The following is a 26,439-nucleotide window of genomic DNA, read 5'->3' on the forward strand; positions in this document are numbered from 1 at the left end:
AGTTTCCATGGAGACTAGAAAGCAACGGCAGCTTTCAAGCTCAGATTAAGCACAAAAATGCACAAGGGAATTAAAAATTATGGCAATCAGGGTACCTGGGCAATGGTATCTTCTGCGTTCGTGAAAAAATTATCAGAATTATCAGATACTTATACTAGGATGTGTGAGCTGGTCCCAGAAATAGCCAGTCTCTTATTGCAGAGACCATAAAGACCCAGTGAAGTTCAGTGACTTTTAGGGAACTATGCTAGAAAAAATGAACCAAAATAATCTGGTCTTGTCCTTTTATACAGCAGGTTGCCCTTATCTCTCAGAATAATGTACATTTCTAGGTTTCTGGCCAGAAAAGGGGAGGGGAAGGAGCATATACTAACAGGCCATCCTATGTGCGTTTACTTGGAGGTATGACCTACTGAACTCAGTGGAACTTACTTCTAAGACGTGTACCTGGGATTGCAGCACTGGGACAAAATCTTGAACACCGAGGGAAAGCAACGAATTGGTTCTCACCTCAGAAATGCACACCCAACACCAAATCTTTAGCAACTGATATCAGAGATTCAAACCCTGGTTTGGCCATCCCGAGTCTAAGAGTAAGACTGTATCGACTTAAGTTGATGTAAAGTGTTTAGGTGGGTTTTTCAAAATTTAACACCATTAGCACAAACAGAAACAAAATAACTGATATCAACTTAGCTAGTTTTCCAAAGACTCGTAGTAGTATCTATTTTTTACCTAATTTCCCAAAGACTCATATTGGTATTAAATTTTTACCTGCTGCTGAGAAACCAGAGTTTTAAAACTGCACAAGTGAGAAAATAAGTAGCGTGGGTGTAATAAAACATATGGTGAGCCATCTGCAAGGGAGGGAAAAAAGCACTCAACTGAATCCCCTGCAATATGCTACAACAAATCACTCCCTTTCAGAGAGACACTATGACCACAACAGGAAAAAAGTGTATAAATTGTTTTAACAATTCTTGCTGTGTGCCTAGTAAGAATTACAAAAAAATATATTAACAACCACTTTTACATTGCTTTTAGACGTTCATAGCCTTGGTGATCTGGAGACGGGCCACGGCTCAGTGGAAGAGCATCTGCTTGGCAGGCAGAAGGTCCCAGGTTCAATCCCTGGCATCTCCAGTTAAAGGGACTAGGCAAGTAGGTGATGTGAAAGACCTCTGCCTGAGATCCCAGAGAGCCGCAGCCAGTCTGAGTAAATAATACAGACTTTGATGGACCTTGATGGTCTGATTTCGTATAAGGCAGCTTCATGTGATCTTGCACCTACTTGGCTAGAGCTTCGGGCTAAATCTGGGAGATCAAGATTGGAATCCCCATTCTGCCAAGGAAGCTTGCTGGGTGACCTTGGGTCAGTCACAAGCTCTCAGCCTAACATACCTCACAGAGTTGTGGTAAAACAGAGAAGAGAACGTTGTAAGCTGCTTTGGGTTCCCATTGGGAGGAAAGGTGGGGTATAAATGAAGTAAAGAAATATATAAATAGCACTAGTAAAAATTCCATCAAGAGCAGTTTTTAAATGTCTTTTAAAAGTTCACAGCCTTGATTGTAGTATCTCACATGTATTTCAAGGTAGCAGTTGGCAATTCAGTATCATACGTGCTTCAGTTACATTATAAGCACTTAAAATCGAAGACAGGCTGCATTTGCAGCCTTCAGACTTGCAGGAGCCCAGGCAATGTGAAGCACAACAGCATACAAACATCCACAATATGGAGGCAGGTAACTACGAATGAGGACATCTAATGTCAAGGAGAGTGACTGTGTGTGAACAACAAAGAAAGCAGGAGCTCCTTTTTTCATTCCCCCTACGCATCCATTCATTTTGGTGAACTTGCCAGACAGAAAAGCATATTTATGATATTGAGGTCAGGACCAAATATTGCAATAACTTCCCCATATAAGCAAATCAGCATTGTAACAGAATCCCACGTTAACTAGAACTAAATCAGTCTGTACAGATGTGCTGAATGAACCATCTGCTGACCAGAACAACTTCAGTCAAGTCTGACTCCTATCCAGAACTGAACACCACCATCACCACAGTGGTTTTGATTCCATGATAAAAATATATTTAAGAGTAACTCAAGCTATATTTACTCTTGATTAGCAAAGGAACTCAGCTAAATTGTTGCAAATAACCAGTCTGGCCTGTAGGAGTGCCTAATCTTTTATCAGATTATAGCAGGGGTGGGGAACGTTAGGCCTGGGGGCCGTTTAAGGCCAGCGAAATCATTTGGTCTGGCCCTTCGTGGGTCCTGGCAGATCTGTAGCTCAGAAGGATCTAAGACTGGTGATCTGCCCCCTGCCGCAGACAGGAATACAATCTATTCAAGGCAGATGAGTTTGTTTTGCCAAGAAAAGGAACCCTTTTCCCCCTTGGAGAAGAGTCATTAGCTATGGAGCTGCTAGGACCACCCTTTCCCACCCGGGCCATGGAGAAACATATTCCCTCTGTACTACAAGAGGGCTTGGAGCGGAAGTGGCGACAATGGAGGGGTTAAAGGGGGCAGGGCCAGAATGTGCAGGGGGGGAGTTCTTAGCCAGTGCGTCCTCATTTCATCCCTACAGGTGGAGGTAGCACAAGCTGGCTGTAGAATCCAGCCCTGACCATGAGCAACTCTGGCGTGCAGCTGGACCGCTACGCCCAGCTGGAGCAACAGACCATCCTGTGCCACCAGGTGGGTGAGTGCGCCACTAGTTGGATGCCTGTCTGCTTGCACGCGCCGGGGGGGGGGGGTCATCTGGGGCAGCTTCCAGCTTGGGGTTTGGTCGGCTAATTTTTAAGATGATAATTTTGTATGGCCCGCAACTGATGTTATAAATATCCAAACAGCCCTTGGCGGAAAAAAGGTTCCCCACCCCTGGATTATAGTCTGTCCTAGTTCCAAACACTTAGACTTTATATTGAAATCACTGGATTTAGGCATGGAATATTTGCTAGCTGCTTTTACACTATTACTTAGATAAACAAGACATAGTTTTTACATCCTATGCAAATCAAAAACTAAAAACCTTCACTTTTTTGCCTCCTTGCAGAATTCTATAGGACTCATTATTTCAATTTGGAGAATGCCTTCTGCGCAAGCCCTTCTGCCCTGGATGGGCAATGCACAGAGATACCACACCACAGTTTCCTAAATTTTAGTTTTGGGGTGGTTAGCAATGCTCTGGCATTACTTGCTCTAGAACTAATTTTCCAAACAATAACAGAAGCTCTACATATTATCAATGGCTCCTGAATATTTAATAAAGAAAACTACTGAGTTCCTTTGCTGTTTGTTCAAGACTGACTTGTTAGCACTGCCTGCACCCCTTCTGTAAATAAAGCAAACCTCATGCATTTTACCGCACACACAAAAATCACAAGCAAATACAGTGGGTTCATCTTCAAGGAGAATTACTTCTCTTAAGGATCACAAGGTGGCGGGGGGGGGGGAGAAACCCCAAACTCACATACTGGAAGATGAAGTGTCAACTCTTGCACCTTAGCCATTCCAATGGGGGGAGGGGAGAGTACATATACTCTGCGAAAGTTTGGATTTTAATTTCAAATTGTTAAACTGCTAAAAGTTAACAAAAGGGGGCTTGGCAAGAAATGCAGTCTGTACCGTTTTGCATTTCATTGCCTTTTAACCCCATTGCTATAGGGTCCCCCCACTTATGCCCTTATGTATATATGCCAACTGATGTCATGTCACACATCTGATGGCGCAGGCATTAATATGTGAAAACTTATACCACAAAACTTTAAAATCTCACAAGAACCTCTAGGTTTTTCCTGCCACAAACTAGCACCTCCCTAAGAGTTAACCAGGAGCCCCGTGGCTCAGAGTAAAATGAGTACCCAGCTTGCTGGGGGCAAAGAATAGACTGAAAAAGCCAATGGCAAACCACCCTGTAAAAACAGTCTGCCTAGTAAACACCAGGATGTGACGTCACCCCATGTGTTAGTAGTGACCCGGTGTTTGCACAGGGGACTACCTTTACCTTTTTAAGAGTTAACCAAATCATTGCTCTTAAGATATTGATCCAAGTTGGAATCATCTTAGCCTGTTTGTGAACTGCAAGTAACCCTCACGTGTGTTTTTGGCCAGTCTTGCAAGATCTTCACCCAGCTGATTTTTTAAAATAGCATCTTAAGACTGTGAGACAGAATTCTAAACATGCTTTGATATGTAATTGGCACCACTCTCCATGACTGTGCAAGGGAGAGGGAGACGTTAACCAAACCCTTTAAATGTATATCAGTAATCTGAAGGGTAGCCCTGTTAGTCTGCTGTAGAAATATTAAACAGCAGCCCAGCAGCAACTTAAAGACCAACAAGAATTATTCCAGCATAAGCTTTCATGAGTTGGAGCTCCCCTTTATCAGATGCATTGGAGAGCAGGTCCCAAACAGCCACAACGTATGCATAACTTAACACCTTTTCCTAGCACCCCTCTTCCGTCTGGTAACAACTGCTTGAGAGACACGATAAATTTCCCAAAGCATGCAGATACAGGAAATGTTTTTATCTGCAGAACTTCTGCTTATATCATGAAGAAATCTAAAAAGCTGATTAGTTAGGGGAAAAATAATTGGCAACCCTTCCGTATAAGATACCTAATATCAGGGTGTTTTATATTCAGGAATCATTGCTTCACATAGAAATCTCTTCTGCCCCTTGATAGAGGAAGATTGGCTACGATGGCAGAATTCCAGCTCTCTCTTCCCTCTTATCAACGGATCTTGTTTTTAGCCTCTAACCGATGCATTAAAAAGACGGATTTTTATCCAACAGTTTGCCTGGATTGCGAGTGCCTTGCCAAACTTCCCTTGGGAAAGGAAAGGAAGAAGGCCGGAGCTTCTCCCCCCCACACACACCCTTCAGAGCCAGAGCGAACAATGGCCAAAAGAAACACCGGCCATTGATGCACGGGAGGTTTTGCCTTGGATTTGCAGCTCTCTAGATGCCCGTTTAAAAGAGCCCCGTGGGGCAGAGTAGTAAGCTGCAGTACTGCAGTCCAAGCTCTGCTCACGACCAGAGTTCGATCCCAACGGAAGTCGGTTTCAGGTAGCCGGCTCAAGGTTGACTCAGCCTTCCATCCTTCCGAGGTCGGTCAAATGAGTACCCAGCTTGCTGGGTAAAGGGAAGATGACTGGGGAAGGCAACGGCAAACCACCCCGCAAACAAAGTCTGACTAGAAAATGTCAGGATGTGACATCACCCCATGGGTCAAGAATGACCCGGTGCTTGCCCGGGGGACCTTTCCCTTTAGATGCCCATTTTCCCCATCTGAATCCTCAAAACTCTGCCTGGGGGGGCTGATTGCTGAGTTCTGAGAATCCGGAAGGGGGAAAATGCGCACCTAAAGCGTGGCCAATCCAAGGCAAAACCTCCCGTGCGTCCAAAAAAACAACCCTCAACTACCCTGGCATCAGGACGAGTCGCTCGCAGCCGACCGACAGCGGGATCTCGCCGAAGCCAACAGGGCGACAAGCCCCATCAAGCCCTGCCGAAGAGCGGTGGGAGGAAAAGAAAAGGAGGCTTCCCAACCACGCAAGGCAAGTGCAAGAATCCCGTTTGCGCAGGAGAGGCAGGCAGGCAGGCAGCTCGCCCGGCCTCGCCCGCGCCTCCCAAGAGCCTCCAACGCCAGCTGCAGACTGGCAAGGGGCCGGGCTCCCTTCCTGCCCCGAGGAGGCGGCGGCAGGAGGAGGAGGAGAAACCTGATCTCGGCGCTGACTTGGTAAACAGCGCGGCAGGCCGGGAGAGAGAGGAGAGGAGAGGAGAGGAGAGGAGGGGGGGCGGTGCCAATCAAGCGCGCCCAGACGCCGCAGCCCCCTCCCCAGAGCGGGGCCCGACTCCGCGCCCCTTGCACGGCTGGACGGGAGAGCGGCGCTGGGCTTCCTCGAGGGGAGGGGGGGAGGGAGGAGGGAGGGGGGAGGGGGGGAGGCGGGTGCCGACGGTCCCCCAGGTTTGCAACCACAGAAACCAGCGGCGCTTGGAGAGGAGCCTGGGGCCGCCGGCAAGGCCGTCCTCGCCAGCCTCCGAAGGGAAGCCTCTTCCCCCCCCCCCCCACGCCGGCCGTTCACACACGGCCCGAAGCCCTCTCGCTCCCCAGGAAGCCGGCCGGGGGCGTGAAGGCCGCCTGGGGGGCGTCCCCCGAGAAAGCTTGCCCAGCCCGCCCCGATGCCGTCGGGGCATCGCTCGCACCCACCCCAGGGTTGCCCATGACCAGGCACAAGCTGGAGATCTCCTGCTATTACAACTGATCTCCAGCCGACAGACCCGTTAGCAAAAGTTTATACAATTTATTTTTGGACGGGAGAGGGGGGGGGAAGTCAATTTATTGTTAATTTGGTAGTATTCGTTGTTTTTAGTATTATTGCTATTCTTTAATACTGGATATTGTTTTGTACGTTGATGTGTCAAATAAGAAAGTAAAAAATTATTATTTTTTTAAAAAAACATCTCCAGCCGATAGAGCTCAATCCACCTGGAGAAAATAGCTGTTTGGGCTATTGGACTCTACGGCACTGAAGTCCCTCCCCTCCTCCGGCTCCGCCCCAAAACCTCCCGCCGGTTGCGAAAAGGGGCCTGGCAACCCTCGCCCACGACCCCCTCCTTCCCGCCCGGAAAGGGGGCGCCGGCGGTACCTGCGTGGAGTAGCAGCCCGAGGCTGAAGAGGACGGCCAGGGCAGGCAGCGGCGGGGGGCGGCGGCGGCGGCGCTCTCGCTCGGCCCTGGCGGCGCAGGAAGGGGCCGCTCGCCCCATGCCCGTCCATGCAGCTCGGCGGGGCTCCAGCGGCGGGGCGGCGGGGGGGCTGCAGCTGCACGGGCCTCCGCGCTTCCTCTTCTTCCTCCTGCCGTCAGTCCCGCGGTGGGAAGAGGCCGCCGGGCCGGGCGGGGACAGCAGGCGCGGCCGAGGGCAGCATCGCCGGGGAGGGAAGGGGGAAAGAAGCACAAAGCGGGTGAGCGGCGGCACCAGCATCCGGGGCGGCGCTCCCCGCCCGACGCCGGCCTCGCTCGGGGCACAGCGGAGCACACCGCCCGCCCGACCGACCGCCACCCCCAGCGCTGGAAGCAATCTCGGCTCCGCACACGCTGCTGCCTCTCGCGACCGTCTCTCCCCCCCCCCCCTCCTCCTCCTCCTCCGGTTCCTTCCCAGAGCCCGACCCTCCTCCCGGCGCGCTCTCATTGGCTCAGCCAGCCCGTCCAACAAGACAAAGGCAGCCCTCATAGGAGGCCGGAGCTTACCCTCCTCCCCCCCCCCACCAATTCCTGGAGTCGATTTGCAAGGAGCCTGCCGCGGAGGTGTTTACAGCTTGCAAGGGCCGATTGCACATGTGGCCATTTATTCACGGAAGGTTTTGCATTGGGTTTGCCACTCTTTAGAGGCACCTTTTCCCCACCCAGATCCTCAAAACTCAACAATAAGCCGCCAGGCAGAGTTTTGAGAATTCAGATGGGGAAAACGTGCATCTATAGAGTGGCAAATCCAAGGCAAAACCTTCCATGAATAAATGGAGGATCTGGGTGGGGAAAAAGTGCATCTAAAGAGTGGCAAATGTTTGTGTGTATGTGTTTTTTTTTTTAAGTTAAAGGGGGAGGGGGCAGCAAAATCTCCCTGCTCTCGATGCCTTCCCTACAAGGCCGGCCCACTCGTGCGCCCCGAAGACTTCTTTCCCCGTAAAGCACCGACGCGCCGCTTCGCCTCCAGCCCACCAGCTCCGAGCCAGCCCGTGCTGTTGTTCCGAAGTCACGTGACCGAGCTCGCTCGGGCTCCCTTCTTCTCGGCCGAGCAGCCAATCGCGGCCCCGCCCGGGAACTCCCGACTCGGAACGGCGGCCCCAGTTCCGCGTTCCGAATCGGAATGCTGCTCCAGGGTTCCAAGCGGCGTGATTGGCTGCGGCGGGAGGATTCTGCCCGAGGAGCGCGCTCTCGGCTTCCAAGCTCGGGCGAAAACACACGGTTGCGCGTTCGATCCTGGCTGAATCCTGGCTGGAACAGGGAAGAAAGGAGGCGAAAGCGACCGTGCGTTAATTACAAACGGCTCTTTATTGGACTCCCTTCGAGGAAAGCCCCAATTTGAAAGCTGCAGCCCTCGCTAATGAGTCGAAAATGGATAGGAGCGTGTTGCAACTTGCTTATAGGAATCAGGTCGATGATTAGGATAGCTCAACCCGGCAAGTCAGGCGCTTCCCGGACTCGGGGAAAGCGCGGGTTCTTAAAAGTGGGTATGTGACTCGTATTCACTCACTAGCTGCAAGCGGGCCTGCGCTATAATCGCGAAGAAAATAGGCCGTTTATGCACGGGAGGTTTTGCCTTGGATTTGCTGCTCTGTAGATGCACTTTTCCCCCCATCCGAATTCTCAAAACTCAAAAATAAACCCCCGTGCAGAGTTTTGAGAATTCAGATGGGGGGGGAGTGCATCTAGAGAGCATCGAATCCAAGGCAAAATCTCCCATGCATAAGTGGCCTTAGTCACTGGTCTAAAAAAAAAAGAAAAGGTAAAGATCCCTTAGTCAAGCACCGGTCATTCCAGACCCATGGGGTGACGTCACATCCCAACGTTTACCAGGCAGACCGCACTTGTATTCCCAGCGATGTATTAAGAGTTTGAAAACGTTATAAAAAATACTGTTCGCACTTTGTGTGGCCCCTTTAGCTGTGAAGACGTCTTCCAACCATTTATAAGCCGTGGTATCCAAAAACCCTTTTTATAACATTTTCAAACTCTTAATACATCGCTGGGAATACAAAGTTTGTGTACGGGTGGTTTGCCAGTGCCTTCCCCAGAGTCACTGGTAGGGTTGCCAACCTCCAGATAGTGGCTGGAGCTCTCCCACTATTACAATTGATCGCCAGCCGATAGAGATCAGCTCACCTGGAGAAAATGGCCGCTTTGGCAATTGGACTCTATGGCATTGAAGTCCCGCCCCTCTCCAAACCCCGCCCTCCTCAGGCTCCACCCCAAAAACCTCCCACAGGTGGTGAAGAGGGGACCTGGCAACCCTAGTCACTGGTCTACTGCTGAGCAGATTCACTTGGAAGGAGGCCGCCCTCTGTTCAGTGGAATGTGCTTGGAAGTGCCAGTGGTAACAAGCAAGTTAGCGGGCAGCGCAAGCCTAAGCAGGTCTCTTCAGTGTTACTGACTACCAGGAAAGTGTTTTTGGGATTGCCCTGTAAAAGCAGGTTAAAATTACTTTAGGATTAACCGAGCTGTGGTAAATTGGGCTGGCAAGGGGAGAGCTGTCTTCACAGCGGACTGAGGAATGCAAGGCTATCAACCAATACCGGATGAGCTCTGTTCCTTAATCTACCCCTGGGCAGCCTGCAGTGTACTAATAAGGACGCTTTCACACATGCCAAATAATGCACTTTCAATGCACTTTGAAGCTGGATTTTACTGTGTGAACTGGCAAAATCCACATGCAAACCATCGTTAAAGTGTACTGAAAGTGGATTGAAAGTGCATTATTTGGTAGGTGTGAAAGTGCCCTAAATGGCTTCCAGGGAGCCTGCGGAAGGGGGGGGATACACACAGCCTTGGGGCAGGAAGGCTAACAGCCTCCAATTTCCTTATCTGTGAGTGTAAAGTGGAATCTAATCTTTCTGAATTGTTTTAACACTTGGATACACTTTCCTGTTCCTCAGCTCTGGCAAGAGGCTCTCTCCTTGGGGCGGTCAGGGAAGAGGCTGCATTAACCCCCTTCTTCCCAAACTGTCAATCTGATGCTTGGGGAAAATAGGCAAAATCGAAGTGTGGCGATTGGCACCAGGCGGCTTGAGAATAAGAAACCTGAAGAGTTTTTACACAGTTGGTTTCTCAACAGTTCCCCCCCTTTTTTTCAAGATATATTGACTAAACAGTCATCTGGAACCAGTATTCCTCAGTCTATCAAAAGGAAAAAAGGCTTCATTCAAAATTATTCCCTCCCCCAAAAAAAGTGCCCTAAATGTCCATTAATGTAATGCTCAGGTAATTTACGCTGATTTTTAAAAATTAAATGGCAGCTATACTATCTAAAAACTGAACTTAGTACAGTGTGCATAAATCAGTTTCGAGAGCAGAGCAAGTCCTACTGAATTTAAGGACACAAAACAGCCCTATCTGGTATCTTGATCCTAGTGTAAAGATCAGGGAAACTTGTTTTGCAGGGCAAGCCTAAAGCACATTTTCTTTGAGTTTGTACTGTAACCATGTACAGGCCTCAGATTGAGGTCAGTTCACAATAAGTCTTGTCTGGGCAAGGGGTTAACGTATTCTTAACTGCAACCTGACCCCTACAAATTCACACCAGGAAAAGCTTCACTTGTTTCAAGCAGGGATGGGAGAAGTGGTAACAACCTTCCTTTTATGTGTGAATGTCCTTGGGGACACACTGGTGTGGACGGTCTAGGTATTAATAGAGCAGTTGTGGTCAGGAGCAGTTCCTGCAAACCTGAAGGGTACCTGATGCTCCTGTAATAACTACTGGTTCGACCCATTTACTTCTAGAATAAGGGCTGACTCACATATGCCCATTCATCACATTGATGGCAGCATCAGAAGAAGAACTGGATGTGTGAATGAAGCAATTCCAGTTACCAACACTACCTTAAACTCAATGGGTTGGATGCAATCAACTTTTCTGCTAATCAAAAAGGAAGGGTTGTTTGTTTTTAAGAAAGAAGGCTATACTGAGAATCATTGACCTACATTTACAAAAGCTTCTCAGTGAAGTCATTTCTACCTTCAGCTAAGGGCCAAGCTTGCACATGTGAACCAGATCTAAACCATTTGTATTTGAACAGATAATCATAGTATTCACAAACTAGATCCAATTACCAAATTTCCTAAATCCATCCAAGTCAGTGAGCATAGAGGGTGTAATTCTGTTTAAGACTGCACTGTAAATTAGTTGATATCTTAAGTATACCCACTTTGGACTTAGACCCATAGACCAGTCAAGTCTCCATCCATCTCCTATAAGTACTATTTATTAAAGACTTCACACCTTGTTCTAGATCTTCACTTGCCCTGAACCAATTACTTAGTTCTACAGTATGATGGTTAAGGGGGTGGGGGAGGTTGCCTTTGTTAACAGAAGGCTTATTTCCCTTAGCAGTTACACCTTTTCTTAATTTTTTGTTTGACTGGATTAAAATTAAGAGTTTGAAATAGTATGAGAAATGCACCAAAGTTAAAAAATATATATAATTCAGTGGAAATCCCTCAGCACTTCAGATTTAGCAGCCATGGTATAAGGGTACACAGTTATGCTGCTGCCCTGATTTGGATAGCCCCAGGCTAGCCTGATCTCATAGGATCTCAGAAGCTAAGCAGGGTTCGCTCTAGTTAGTATTTAGATGGGCAACCTTCAAGGAACCCCAGGGTCGTGACCCGAAGCCAGGGAGTGGCAAACCACCTCCAAACGTCTCTTGCCTTGAAAACCCCATGAGCTCACCATAAGTCAGCTGTGAGTTGATGGCACCCCCCCCCCCAAAAAAAGTATCGTGCTGAAATTCATGTTACAGACTGGGAATTCTGTAGCAGTAAGAAAAATACAGAAAGATCTTATTATAATCTTTCATCTTTATAAATGCCAGTTTCCAATACTTAGCCCTTTCCCCGATATTCTCTATGAAAACCACTACTGAAGGCAACATTCACAGCAAGCAAGAGTCAGGAGCTTGGAGCGCTGTTCTATGACGGCCCTCCCACTGCAGAGGGCATTCTTGAGTTACTATCAACATTCAAGTCGTGAAATGTTACAGCTTTCATTAAAAGAAGCTACATTTCATCCAAGGTGTTTTTATTGTTTGGTTGTAAAGATGGGGGAAGGGGGCTTGAGCTTTCTGATCTTTTCCATTTGCATCTTTTACAACAACGTAATGGTTGCCAGTAGCCATAAGAGGCTGAATGTGCTTTTTAAAGTGTGTGCTTTAACATAGCAACTGGAGATCGTGTAACATCCCCCCCTACACCCACCCCACTATCTCCAATCAACTTTCCTATCTACTATGACTGAGGGCTGGGATCTTATTTTTGAAATGCTGACATGCAGCCATGGATTGATGAGCTTGTGAAAGGGTCAGCAAAACCATACAGCCAAGGATCCTCTGTACTTTGACAGATTAATCAATAGTGCTACTAAACGCTCACCTCCAACAGTATACAAAAGACACAGAATCCAGGGATTTTTCATGGAAATATTTGTTCCATTGACAGCATGATTGCTAACTCACTAGGCAGTGTTATGTTTAGACATGAACTGTATATTTCTTTAAGGTTGATAAAGCAAGACAATAGGAGGTTCAAGCAAGGTTTAAGATGCAATCCATACCTTGACTTGTACACATTCTAAAGACTTCATTTGTAACTTGAATGAAAATAAACATTCAGAAACAGCTAATTAGTTAAGTTTTGTCTTTCTGAACTGAAGAATCTCTTTTGGCTTGGTGGAAGCCACTTGCCAAAGGCATAATGATCCCAGCCTGGCCCATTTGGAAGACACTCTGGCTCATTTCAATAACAAGCAACTTCTTCTATGTTTAACGGGGTTTAGGATCAGAAGCCTGTAACCAGTTTAAGCTGGGAATAGGTTCCCTTGAAAACAATGGGAGCTCCAAGCATTCAGTAGAAATCCCTCAGCCCTTCAGATTTAGCAGCCATGGTGTAAAGGTACTCAGTTATGCTGCTGCCCTGATCTGGATAATCCCAGGGTAGCCTGATCTCATCAGATCTTAGAAGCTAAGCATGGTTGCCCCTGGTTTGTATTTAGATGGGCAACCTCCAAGGAGATGCCAGCTGGTTTTAAAAGGGAACGTCTCCCATCCTGGCTACGATCTCCACTCTCTAACCTGGGGGACCTCAACCGTTGAACTCAATGGGACTCAGGACCAGGTTGTTACTTTGGACAAAGGCATGGTGCCAAAGTGTGTATTGGGGGGGGGGGGAGAGCGCGGAAGAAGAGTTAGTGTCTCCCAGCTTACAATCACCTTCCCTTCCCCACAACAGACACCCTGTGAGGTAGGTGGAGCTGAGAGAGCTGGAAGAGAGCGGTGACTAGCCCAAGGTCACCCAGCTGGCTTCATGTGTAGGAGTGGGGAAACAAATCCAGTTCACCAGATGAGCGTCCCCCGCTCATGTGGAGGAGCGGGGAATGGGACCGGTTCTCCAGATCGCTCCAAACCACCACTCTTAACCACCACACCACGCTGGTGGTTTATAAGGAACTGAGGCTGTCGTGTTTTGGTCATGTCATGAGACGACAAGAATCACTGGAAAAGGCAGTCATGCTAGGAAAGGTTGAGGGCAGCAGGAAAAGAGGAAGACCCAATAAGAGATGGATGGGCTCAATAAAGGAAGCCACAGACTTCAATTTGCAGGATCTGAGCAAGGCTGTCAAAGACAGGACATTTTGGAGGACTTTCATTCATAGGGTCGCCATGACGGCACTTAACACACACAGCAGGTTTAAAGCAAGCGGTGGGTTTCTTGGAGCCAGAAGGTACCCCCCTCCCTCCCGGTCGATACGGTTTCCGTCGGCAGAAAGCCTCGCCCAGAGGAACACCCTGCAAGACTGGGGACTGGGGATCCGCGCCAGCACAGGCGGACCGAGCCGGCGCGGGGGCTGGGACCCCGGCCCTCCCGGTCGGCGCGCCGCCCTCTCGCGCCCCCGCCTGGCCTCCGGGCCCTTCCCCGGCGCAATCAGCGCCCGCTCAGTCCGGCCCGGGAATGCCTGGGCACTTACATCATCTTTAACCCTTCCGGCGCCGATCGGGCCGCGAGGCCGGTCAGTCCCGCATGGCGGAGGCCGGGGCGCTGGGCGAGTCAGGACCTGGGCGGCAACGGGGAGAAGGAGGTGAAGGGCGAAACCTTAAGGGGGAAAAAAGGGGGGGGGTTTCCTCGCCGGCCGGGAAGGAAGCGAGGCGATCCCGGGGGTTGCAGCGGCGGGCTGGGAAACCAATGCAGAGAGGAGCAGGTGCCAAACGCGTTTGAGCGCCACCGGCCAGAGCAGGCAGGGGAAGCGGTGCGCTTCCTGCCCATTCATCTCAGGAAACCGGCGCGCTCGGCCCTGCGGAGGAGAGTTAACCTCTTAGGAGCCCGACGGCTTTCAGCTGCTGGGCCCGCTCCTGAACACGTTTCACGTCCTTTTCTGGGTTTTTTTTTTATATACATATAAATATTTTTATTGATTTTCAATAATAAATAGGGGTACAGAAGGGAAAAAAGGAAAAGGGAAAAAAAAAACATTACATCAATGTTGTTCAACATTGGTATGCCTAGTACTACCCCCTTGTAGAATATAGTAATACATTAACTTACTAGCAGAGTGGATTTGATCTCCAATTGAATCCTTTTCTGGTTTTTTAAACGCCGGCGAACGGGAGCGCGGGGACGGCTGTCCGCTCTCCGGCCCACAGCTCGGCGGCTCTGGGGCCGACCTGGGGAAACCGCCCCCCCCAACTCCAGAGGAGGGCAACGAAGATCGCGAGGGGTCTGGAGCGTTTCCCTCTAGAGATTAGGCAGAGTTTTCTAACAGAGCGGTTCCTCGGTGGAACGAACAGGCTTCCTCGGGAGGTGGTGAGCTCTCCTTCCCTGGGGGGTTTTAAGCAGAGGCTAGACGGCCTTCTGCCCTGACCTGGATGGCCCAGGCGAGCCTGATCTGGTCAGATCTCGGAAGCTAAGCAGGGTCAGCAGGTTAGTATTTGGATGGGAGACCACCAAGGGATACCAGGGTTGCTGTGCAGACGAAGGCACTGGCAAACCACCTCTGTTAGTCAAGTTGGCTGCGACTTGACGGCACTTTACACACACAGAGATGGCCTTCTGTCAGCAATGCTGATTCTATAACCTTAGGCAGATGATGAGAGTGAAGGCATCTTGGCCATCTTCTGGGCATGGAGTAGGGGTCACTGGGTGTGTGTGTGTGGGGGAGGTAGTTGTGAATTTCCTGCATTGTGCAGGGGGTTGGACTAGGTGACCCTGGTGGTCCCTTCCAACTCTCTCTCTCTGTGTGTAAATTGCCGTCAAGTCGCAGCCGAATTATGGCGACCCCTTTTTGGGGTTTTCATGGCAAGAGACATTCAGAGATGGTTTGCCAGTGCCTTCCTCTACACAGCAGCCTTGGTGTTCCTGGGGGGTCTCCCATCCAAATACTAACCAGGGCTGACCCTGCTTAGCTTCTGAGCCCTGCTTAGCTTCACTGCGCCCAGCTCAGTGAAACCCTGAAAGGGATCGTCAGGCCAGGCTTCGTACACGCGTTCTCCCTGCTCTGGAGAACCCGAGGACAATTTCCCTTGCCAGTAAAGAGCCCCATTGAAATCTACAGGGCTTCTCCTTGCTTTCAAGGAAATGTGGTTTTGGAGCTTTAGTCAGAAGAGCCTCCCTGGGTGCCAGGTACCCCTATTCCCTCCAGTATCAGAGGAGGAGCATGCCTATTATATTAGGTGCTTTGGAACTCAGGCAGGACAATGATGCTGCACTTGTCTTGTTTGGGGGCTTCCTAGGGACACCTGGTTGGCCACCGTGGGGACAGACTGCTGGACTTGATGGGCCTGGGTCTGATCCAGCACATGGCTTTTCCTATGTTCTTGTGAGGAACAGTTTAAAGAGCGCAGCCGAAGGCACGCACCGATCCTAGGCTGGCTTCCAAACAAAGGTGGTTGCCGGAGAGCAACGGCCCGGCCCCCTTTCCGCCAGTTCCCTCCCGTCGCCCTGGGGCTCAACCACAACGCGCTGTAAACTGAAAGCCACGAGGGTGACTTCCAAGCCAGCGTTTGGGATGAGGGGAGCAAGCCCAAACGGGTCTCCTCAGAAGTAAGTCCCGGGTCATTCCACGGGGCTTACTCCCAGGAAAGGGTCACTCCTGGCTTTGCACTGTAGGAGCACAGGCACTATACACACACCCATCGAAGGGAGGGGCCGTGGTTCAGCGGTAGAGCATCTCTGCATGCGGAAGGTCCCAGGTTCAATCCCCAACATCTCCAATTAAAGGGACTGGGCAGGTAGGTGATGGGGAAGACCCTGCCTGAGACCCTGCCGGTCTGAGTAGACAATACTGACTTGGATGGACCAAGGGTCTGATTCAGTAGAAGGCAGCTTCATGTGTGAAAGGGCCGCTGTCGGACTTCTGGAGAGCCGTTCGCCCCGTCGCGCTCCTCTCCCCCCTCTGACTCGGGCGCTGCGATGGTCCCCAGCAATGAACAGACGGCGTGCTCCTGCTCGGAAAAACCGCCTCTGCATGTTGGGACCGGCTCCCTGCGACCAGGAGGAATCCCTTCCTCCCCCGGTGCCGGGGATCCTAAGCCCGCCGCTTCCCGGGGAGCAAGCCCCGTGGTGTCCAGTAGGACTTCTTTCTGGACAAGAGGAGGCTCGCACATGGGCTCGCCCATCGGGGACCAGAACCAACGGGTTGAAATTAAATCAAAAGAGGGTCCGTCTAGACATTAGGGAGGATTTTCTAACCGTTAGAGCGGTTCCTCGGTGGAACAGGCTTCCTCTGGAGGTGGGGAGCTCTCCTTCCCTGGGGGGTTTTAAGCAGAGGCTAGATGGCCATCTGTCAGCAGCAGTGCTGATTCTGTGAATTTAGGCAGATCATGAGAAGGAGGGCATCTTGGCCATCTTCTGGGTCACTGGGGTGTGTACGTGTGCGGGAGAGGGAGTTGTGAAATTCCTGCACTGATGAGGGGGTTGGACTAGATGACCCTGGCGGTCCCTTCCAACTCTTTGATTCTAATGCACGCTACTTGGGAGGGACTCCTTCAGGATCTGGGCTTAAAAAAGCACCGGCGGCCGGAGGAGCCGCGCAACGAGGCTGACACTGCGAACCGTGCCGGGATCGAGCGCCTTTCCCGCCCGCGCGGGAGCTCCAGGGCCTCGGTCCGCCCCAAGGCGAACTCCCGCCTCGAGTGATTTTCCAGTTGACATTGATGCCCGGGAGCTTTTGCCTCGGATCAGCCGCTCTCTAGATGCACGTTTCCCCCCATCCAGATTCTCCAAACTCGGCACGGGGGCTGGTTGCTGAGTTTGGAGCATTGGGATGGGGAAAACGCGCATCCAGAGAGGGGCAGATCCGAGGCAAAAGCTCCCGGGCATCAACGGCCGGAGTGTGCGGAGGCCGAGCCGCTTCCCCCTCGCGGAGAAGCCGGGGGCAGAGCGAAGGAAACCCGCCACCCTCCTCCTCCTCCTGCCGCGAGGAAGCACCCGACTCACCGCCCGCATCGCCTGGCCGGTTTCATCGCGGACGTTTGCCCGGCCGGGGCCGCCGTCGGGGCCGCTCCCGGAGGGGCCCCGGAGCAGCAAGCCGAGGGGGCGAGCGCCGCCGCCCCTGCAGCAGCCGCCGCCGCTTGCTCGCCCGCCCCGCTTGGAGCGCCAGCTCTCGGCGAACAAATGAGGCGGGGGAGCCTCGACGGCCGCCCAGCGCCTGGCCGCTTGCTCGCTCGCCCGCCTCCCTCCCTCCCTCCCTCCCTCCCCCCCTCCCCGGCCGCCCCTCCCCCCGGGAAGAAACCGCTGGAATGTACCTGCACATCTGGACGATCAGCTGGCGATCCCGTCTGGTCCCCGCCTCAGCCGCGATACAAAGGGAGCTTTCTCTGCTGGCCTCGTACGACTGGGGGGGGAGGGGGAATCCCCTCCCGCGCTCATCTCTTTGGCGGATCTCTGAGCGCCCCAACGCGACGGAGCCGCTCCGGTTTGGAACTCTCCCCCCCCCCACCCACCCACACACACACACACACCCGTTTGGCTTTGATCGCTGCCTTATCCTGAATCCGACCCTGGGTCCATCGAAGTCGGCATTGTCTGCTCAGGCCGGCAGCGGCTCTCCAGGGTCTCAGGCAGGGGTATTTCCCATCACCTACTTGCCTGGATGGCCCAGGCTCGCCTGATCTCGTCAGATCTCAGAAGCTAAGCAGGGTCGGCCCAGGTTAGTATTTGGATGGAAGACCACCAAGGGATACCAGGGTTGCTGTGCAGAAGGCACTGGCAAACAACCCCAGTTAACCTCTTGCCATGAAAACCCCCGAGGCTGCGACTTGATGGCACTTCACACACACATACTTGCCTGGCCCCTTTAACTGGAGATGCCGGGGATTGAACCTGGGACCTTCCGCACGCCGAGCAGATGCTCTGCCACTGAGCCACAGCCCCTCCCCTACAGGACCTGCATCTCCCACCACCGGCCTGTGGGCGACTTTCGCTGCCAGAGGTGCGCTGTGCCCAGCCGGCTGATGCGGGAAGCCTTTCTCCCACCCCGTCCCTTTGTTAGCAGCCCAAGCGTCTCCTCCTGCGAGGCCACCTTCCCGCAAAAGAACTTCCTCTGGAAAGGGGCGATCCCGGAGGCCGTCGAGGAACATCGGATCTTCTGCGGAAAGTCCAGCCAGGGGTTTGCTCGCGGTGCCTTTTCCCCAGTCGAAGGTCACGGGCAATTACGCCGAGCGCTTGTTCCCACGTGCGTCCCGTCGCTGGGAGTCGAAATCAAAGTCTCTCTCTCCCCCCCCCCCCAGATTCTTTCCCTTCGCTTATTATTTCTATATCTGTAGGCACAATGAATCCTTTCCGGAGCTCTGCGTAGCCTTCGAGGGCACCCCGCCAGCGTCCCTTCGGAGGCCCACCCAGTCCACACGCCTCTTAACCACGATACTGGAGCAGATTTGAGGTACCCCGGGACGCAGCTCGGCTTTGCGCCAAGATCTTGGGCAGCACCTGCTACCGTGAGCCTTGCAAGGGAACGTACTGAACCTGGGACCTTCTGCAGGCAGCCGCCCGCAGCTCTTCTGTTGGGCATCCTAAAGGGTGTTGGTGAACAAAGAGCCAGTTATGCTCGGGCACCAACATGCCTGGAAGCTCCCAGAACGAGCTTTCAGGTATGCTGTGCTTCCTTCCACAGTCAGCAGACCAAGCCCCAATGTTTGGGAGTGATCCAGAGTTTCTCAACCTGGGTTCCCTGGAATCTTAGGGTTCCCGAGAAATCACTAGGGGTTCTGCCAGAAATAGTGATGAATAGGCTAATCATATGTAAGTCATATGTTATCATATGTAGGAGTTCCCTGAGTCATGAATATTCTTTCAAGAAGAAGAAGAGTTGGTTTTTATATGCCAGCTTTCTCTGCCACTTAAGAGAGAATCAAACTGGCTTACAACCACCTTCCCTCCCCCCTCCCCACAACAGACACCCTGTGAGGTAGGTGGGGCTGAGAGAGTTCTAAGAGAGCTGTGACTAGCCTAAGGTCACCCAGCTGGCTTCATGTGTAGGAGTGGGGAAACCATCCCGGTTCACTAGATTAGCCTCTGCCACTCATGTGAAGGAGTGGGGAATCAAACCCAGTTCTCCAGATTAGAGTCCACCGCTCCAAACCACTGCTCTTAACCACTACACCACTCTGGCTCAAGGGTTCCACAAGGGTAAAAAGGTTGAGAAAGGCTGTAGACTCATGGCTCGGCAGAACAGGGCTTATTCGGAGATGGTCCACAGTGAAACGGCTTTCTGGCCATTACTCCGCAGGCATTTGAGGCAGGGCAAACCTTCCCGCTGTGGCCTGATTGCCTAGCTATTTCACAAAGGCGTCTTAAGCTCCTTATGACCAGCCCCTTTTGAAACAGCTGGAATCCGTACGTGGTTTTCAAAGGCCACCCCTGGCCCAGACAGATTGCTTGGCAAATGGGGATTTAGGATTTAGCAAGGCATGTAGGCGGGTCACTGCCTTTCCCAAGGTGCAGCTGGCGGATCAGCCCAAAGTGCAGAAAGGCACACAGATGGTACCTAGACGTTAAAAATTACTTGGTGATTTTTTAAAATGTATGTATGGGGATCCAAGGTGTGTATGGAGAACTGCCTTGCACTTTGCTAAATGTTTTATAAATGAATGATCATGACTGCTTCCTCTGGGCTTCCTAGCAAAAGGGCCAAAGCCCTTCCTTCTTTTCACATCCTCTTAGAATCCTCTGCTTTCTGCTTGAGAAGGCTGGGACAGAAATAAGGGCGGATACATTTGAAGCAGTTGGGAAGAAAGGAACAGGATCTTCAGCTGCCAAAGTAATAATGAGATTCCAGGAACTTAACTCTTCCCCCCTCCCCTCTCACCCCTCCATTGCAGCTGCAGTTCAAGATTTTCTCTTGTTGGTAATTTAACATTAGTTTCTAAAAAGACACACACCCCATTTCCTGCTTTAGTAATTCTGAGAAGCCGTGTGACTGAAAAGCGGCACACAAATATTGTCAACGTATCACTTGCCTTCTAGGTGAGCTGATCTACAGTTCCTCACTATCCAAGGCATTTCAGGGTTTCCACATTAGCCTGTGGGGGCCTGGGAAAAGCAGCTATAAGTTAATTTCCCAGATTTTATGTGGAATAAAAGCAGTAGAAGTCATTTTCTCCAGTATTTTCAATGCACCTTACATCTCTGTTCTTCTGCCTTTTCGTTTGCACTTCATCACTGTCTGAATGGGAAATTCAGCCTGAACCAGCAAGCTGTAGTGGTTGCAGTATTGGACTAGGATTTGAGAGACCCAGGTTCAAATCGCCATGAAGCTCACCTGGGGCTAGTCATATACTCTCACCTGAATATACTTCACAGCATTGTTGGGAGGATAGAATGGAAAGGGTTTTTGGGGGGGAGAGAACATTGTTGTTAGCTGCTTTGGGTCCCCTACAGGAGAGAAAAGCAGGGTGCGTAGATCAAAATAAATCAATCTTATGTCCAGGGTTATCCTGTATCCTCACTCGCCCAACTGTTTTGATTGGCTCACTTACTTGAGCCATCTGGATTATTTTTGACTGATGCTTTTCTCAAGGGAACTCTAATATGACTTTGTATCTTTGAATTGTTGCCAGCTTTCTTTTCCTGTCAGAGTTTCTTCTTGCACTCTTAACAGATGTAGTACAACCAATTGTGTCATTACTTCTCCAAAATGGACCAAGAAGGCGCCCCACTTTTGTTCTCTTTTCAGAAAAGAAGACATGCATTTTAGCAGCATGGAGATTAAAAAAAAAAAAAAAAGCAAGCAACAACCCTAAACTAGAATCTCACTTTTCAATTTGCAATTCTAAATGTACTCATTATAGCAGAAGTCCTATTGAAGTCAATAGTACATATCTTTAGTAGGAATGACAGAGAGGTTTCTGTTTGGGAAGTTTAATATAGGATACCAATCTGGATCCTTGATTGATTTTGCCTGGCTTTTGTCCCCCAATTTTGTAGGGTGCCACCACAGGTTTCAATATGAATGTAGTTGGATGCTATCCACTGAATATGCTGAAAGAGAGCTTTATATTTTTAAAAAATACCAAAATAAGGGCTATTATTGATGCACATGCTTGGCAGATGGAATGCCAGAGGTTTCCATACTGCTTTTAAACTGCTCCTCCCATCTGAATCAGTCAAGGTAGAAATGGGGGGGGGGGGAGCTACTATCAACCAGAGAGGAGGAGCTTTAGCTTCCAAGCAGAGCTGTTTCTTTAGTATTCAGAGAGTCAAAGGGGAACAGAGGCTGGGCAAAGAAGCCAGTGGGTGGGAAGACAGCAGCGCTCTTTCTGGTGCGTGCTGCAGATGCACTTAAATCAGCAGCACACTAAAAGGCGCAACTCTGCAGGTGCCCAATTGATCAATCTGCAGATCACTGAAAGTCTCTTACTCTCAGGAACCAGCAGCAAAAGCATGGTATGGAACAAACAAAAACAGAAAGCGACATTTTCCATCTGGACACATGAATCTCAACAACTACTCTCTCCTCGTCCTAGGGATTGCATGCCCATTCCATGTTACTTCTAGAGTACTGCGGCAAGAGATAATTATTTGGTTGACTACTAGATCATTTTAAGATCCATTGGGGTGGAATGGACAGGTTTTTGTGACGCTCAGTGGGTGGCCCCAGATCTTTCAGCTGAGCTCATCTTAAAGAATTGGTGTGAAGATAAAATGAGATATCCATATGCACACAGCAACTCTTCTTGTGTAAATACACACTGCCAGCCATTCCAAACAGCTGGTGCAGCCACAGCTGAGGAGAAAGAAGAGATTCTTTGGACATGGGATGCAGATGTAGGGGAGGCAAGCAGATACATATACTTTTAGTACATTTTTATACCCCCCTTGGAACTTGGAGCAAGGCATGTCATTCTCTTGTCCTTTTTTTCTTTGTTTCCCCCTGTTCTTAGACGGAGGACTTGAACAATAAAACCATAAGACTTAATTAAGACTCATCTCTAAAAAACCCTCCCTTCGACTCTTCTCTGCAGCCTCCAAAAATCGGGCAACAAAATAAGTACGCTGAGGATCAGAGTCCTGTAAGAGGAACTGAAACGTTTGCTCTAAAGGTGCTTGAGAAAATGTGGACCTTTTGTTATGGTATAATCCATTTTAGCCTAAGTTGGTACATGTAAGGACAATGCAAAAGGAGATGTACCAAGGAGTCCACTCACTGAAGACGGCAGGGACACAGCCAGTCTGAAAAAGGGATCTTTAGCATTTGGTGCAGCAAAACCATGAAAAAGGGGTGATTAAATCTTGAATGCATAGAGATTCTACATAACTTTGGACTAACAAGAGAATCCAGATAGGAAGGAAGATTACCCTTAGATAACAGGCCCAGGGCATGCGGAGAACATGTCCTCCGAGCAGCAAAATGAGTGTAACTCTTATCTCTAGCATGGATCAGTTTGGCCATATGTTTTTTACATTGATCTACAGAAGAAGAGTAAAGGTCTTCCACCTTCATATTTACAAGTGATAGCTTCTGTTCAAAATGCTGGAGCCAGGGAGCCTTATAAGAGTCCTTGAGGGTTAAGCTTACCAAGCTACCCTTTGGGGCCTCAAAAAATAGATGAAACCAAAAATTAAAGGCACGTACCCAGGCTCAAGCTTCTATTGAGCTAAGACCAAACTCATAACGAAGGGCTGATGATGATATCTTCTTCTCCATTTTATCCTCCCAGCAACCCAGGGAAGTAGGTTAAGCTGAGCAAGAAGAACTGGCGGAAGGTCACTCATCGGGCTTCCTGGCAGAGTAGGGATTTGAACCCGGGTCTCCCATATCCTAATCCAACTCCTTAACCACTACACTACATTGGCTGTCAGTGCAGCTGATCACAAGCTGGCCTGTATATCCCATGCTAGTTTCTTGAATATATGAATAGAATATTTCCGGTTTGGGCCAGGGAGAGTGGCGTAATAAGTGGAAATAATAACAATGAATATAAAAAGAATAAAGGGACAGCATTAGATAACAGAACTTTTTTGCTACTTTTTTGCCCAGGGAGAATCTTTCTCTGGGGCCCGGCGGTTCTCAGCACTCCTTTTGAATTAAAGAATTAAAGCTCTAAGCTAGGGTCTGTTCCTGCATCACATGGCAAAGGATTCCCTAAATCAGGGGTGGGGAATGTCAGGCCCGGACCGTTTAAGGCCCGCAAAATCATTTGGTCTGGCCCTTCGTGGGTCCTGGCAGATCTCTAGCTCAGAAGGATCTAAGACTGGCGATCTGCCACCTTCTGCAGACAGGAATAGGATCTATTCAAGGCGGATGTGAGTTTGTTTTGCTGAGAAAAGGAACCTTTTTTTCCCTTGCAGAAGAGTGGTTAGCTATGGAGCTGCTAGGACTGCCCAAGAAACTTTGTTAACCCTTTCCCACCCAGGCCGTGGAGAAACGTATTCCTTCTGTACTACAAGAGGGCTGGGGGTGGAAGTGGCGACAATGGAGGGGTTAAAGGGGGCAGGGCCAGAATGCACTGGGGAGGGGGGGAGGAGTTCTTAGCCAGTGTGTCCTCATTTCACCCCTGCAGGCAGAGGTAGGAGCTGGCTGTAGAATCTGGCCCTGACCATGCGGAGCAGAAGCAACTCCAGTGTGTGGCTGGATGGCTATGCCTGGCTGGTGCAACAGACCATCCTGTGCCACCAGGTGGGCAAGTGTGCCACTGGTTGGATGCCTGACTGCTTGTCCGCACTGGGGGGGATCATCTGGGGCAGCTGCCTGATTGGGGCTTGGTTGGCTAATTTTTAAGTTGATAATTTTGTATGGCTGACGAATGATGTTATAAATATCAAAATGGCCCTTGGCGGAAAAAAGGTTCCTCACCCCTGCCCTAAATTGTGTGATGTTGTACTTCCTTGTATTTATTCTGAATCTACTGCCGTCCAATTTTATTTGGATGACCCGAATAATCATGGGATTAGCTCAGATTTTAGTCCTCCCCCATATTAGGCCATCTTTATGAGTCTTCTGCTGCACTGTTAGTTTCAAACTTGTAGGAAAAGAAACTTGTATGCAAGCACGCATCAGTATTTAAGGGCATTAGGCAAAGCCGTGCATGGTAGCTCCTGTAGCCCAGCAGACGGCTCAGGTGTCAAGGGGTGTAAGGCCCTCCTACTCTTGAGCATCCCCTCCTGTGCACTGGCTGCAAAAGAAGACCCAATAGTACCGTATGCTCTTTGAGTGAAGAGAGCTTTATTTGAACAGCTCTGCTTTGAGGCTGCTGGAATACTGGACTTTAATCTGCCTGGCTGAAAATTCACGGCAGCAATCAGGAGAGCCGCAGCTTTGATTAAAAATCCTGAAGGGAACTTTCATGTCTTTCTCTCCTCCTTCTTCCTCCCCTTTCATAAGTGTAAAGATGATCTGGCATATAAAATAATGATGAGGAAGAGTTCAAAGCCATCTCAGAAAGCTCGCCCATGAGGCCGTATTCGAATGCAGTTCCAGCCTTTTCCCTCCTTCCTTTCCTCTGTCGAGTCTTTGCCTGGGAAAGAAAGCGTTCTAGTGAGGCTAGGCTGGCCCTTTCCTTCTCTCGAGGAACGTTAGGCGGAATGTCTAAGTACTTAGCTTGTTAGGATGAAAATAAACACGGTAATGAAATAAACACATTGTAATTCAGCCCCAAATAGGCCCCTTCAGTTCATCATCGACACAGGGGACCTTGGCTTTGGCAGCCGCTCCACTTCTTGATGTTTGTCTAATTTCCAGACTTTTCTGACACTTCTAAGAATGATCCCTCGTGGAGTTCCCTTAGGGTTTGAGCAACTGGAGGCACAGCAACAGAGAGGATGCTGTGAAACCGGTCCATCTCTTTGTCTGCCCTTCCGAGATGAAACTCCCAAACATTCCACGCTGACATTAGCATTAGTATAATAAAGAAGCTTCCCTGCGCTCTTCTGTACACAACCATCTGGAGGAGCAAATAGACAGTTACTCCTGCAAATGGGTATTCTTGGTTCTGTGTTGCAATGTATAGAATGTAAGGGTTTATTTATTTGTTCATATCCTGACTTTCTGTTAAAAAAGAAGAAGAAGCAGGCACACGGAGTGGCTCACAAATACAAAACAGTGCAACAGAAATCAAGCAAATAGTCAAGTCAGTTATCAACAAAACAGCACCAGCTCTTCCTAAAGTCTTGAGCAGCTACAGGGTAGAGTTGAACAGAGGGGGAAGCTCCACCTTTGGTGGAAAGCTTTTAAAGTTTTATTGAAAACATTTTAATTCTGCATTTCCACCCAATTTAGAGTCCCCCAAGGTAACAATCAGTTCAAAACACAGACATTAAAAATATAAACAGGACATCATTAAGGGAAAGCCAAACAAAAGAAAAAGGTCTTGCCTACCGGCAGAAGACAGTGATAGAGGGGACAAACAAATCTCCCTCAGGAGGAAATTCCACAATTTTGGTGCCATGACTGAGAAGGCCTTTACTTGAGTGGCCTCAGATGATGGGGGCACTCTAAGCAGCACCCCCAAAGAAGACCATAATTGTTGGGTAGATTCATATGGGAGTAGGAGGTCCTTAGGGTACACTGGGCCCAAGACACATACGGCTTTAAAGTTCAATATCAGCACCTTAAATTAGACTTAGAAGAAATGGGAAGCCAATATAAATGGAACAAGACTGGCGTGGTCTGGTACCTACCACCTGCTCCAGTCAACATTCTGGCCATGGCACTCTGTACCAACTGTAGTTTGAAGACATTCTTCAAGGTCAGCCCCACATAGAATGTAATGCAGTGATCAAAACCAGATGTTACTAGGGCAGACCCCACAGTGGCAAGATCTTTCTTTACCCAGGAAAGGCTGCAGTTGACTCACCAACAAAAGCTGGCCAAAGGCATTCCTGCCCACTCTTGTCCCCTGGTTGTCCAGTAGCTTCCTCAAGCTACCAAACTGTCCCTTAGGGAGAATACTTCCCCATCCAGAACGGGAGACACCTCGATTCTCAGGCCAGTCCTTCCACCACCAGTACTACCTTCTTCTTATGGGATTAAACTTCAGTGTATTAGCTCTCATTCATCCATAAACTGCCTTCAGGCATTGGTTCATGGTTCTTACAGCCTCCCTGGAATCAGCTGGAAGGGCGAGATAGAGCTAAGTATAATCCACATATTGGGGACACTCCAGCCAAAATCTCTGAATAGTTTCACCCAGCCATTTCATGTAGATGTTAAAAAGCATTGGGAACAAGAC

General features: G+C 49.7%; 1 protein-coding gene across 1 annotated transcript in view; it reads right to left on the reverse strand.

The window, feature by feature from the left end:
* The window catches only part of RGMB (repulsive guidance molecule BMP co-receptor b), a 33,376-nt gene extending 26,381 nt beyond the window's left edge, over positions 1–6,995 (reverse strand). Inside the window, exon 1 of the mRNA XM_056849002.1 lies at positions 6,662–6,995. Within this exon, the coding sequence (XP_056704980.1) occupies positions 6,662–6,995 (334 nt within the window). The remainder of the gene's footprint in view (positions 1–6,661) is intronic.
* Between the last annotated feature and the right edge of the window lie 19,444 nt (positions 6,996–26,439).

Source organism: Euleptes europaea, chromosome 4, assembly GCF_029931775.1.
Source record: "Euleptes europaea isolate rEulEur1 chromosome 4, rEulEur1.hap1, whole genome shotgun sequence".
Classification (NCBI taxonomy): domain Eukaryota; kingdom Metazoa; phylum Chordata; class Lepidosauria; order Squamata; family Sphaerodactylidae; genus Euleptes; species Euleptes europaea.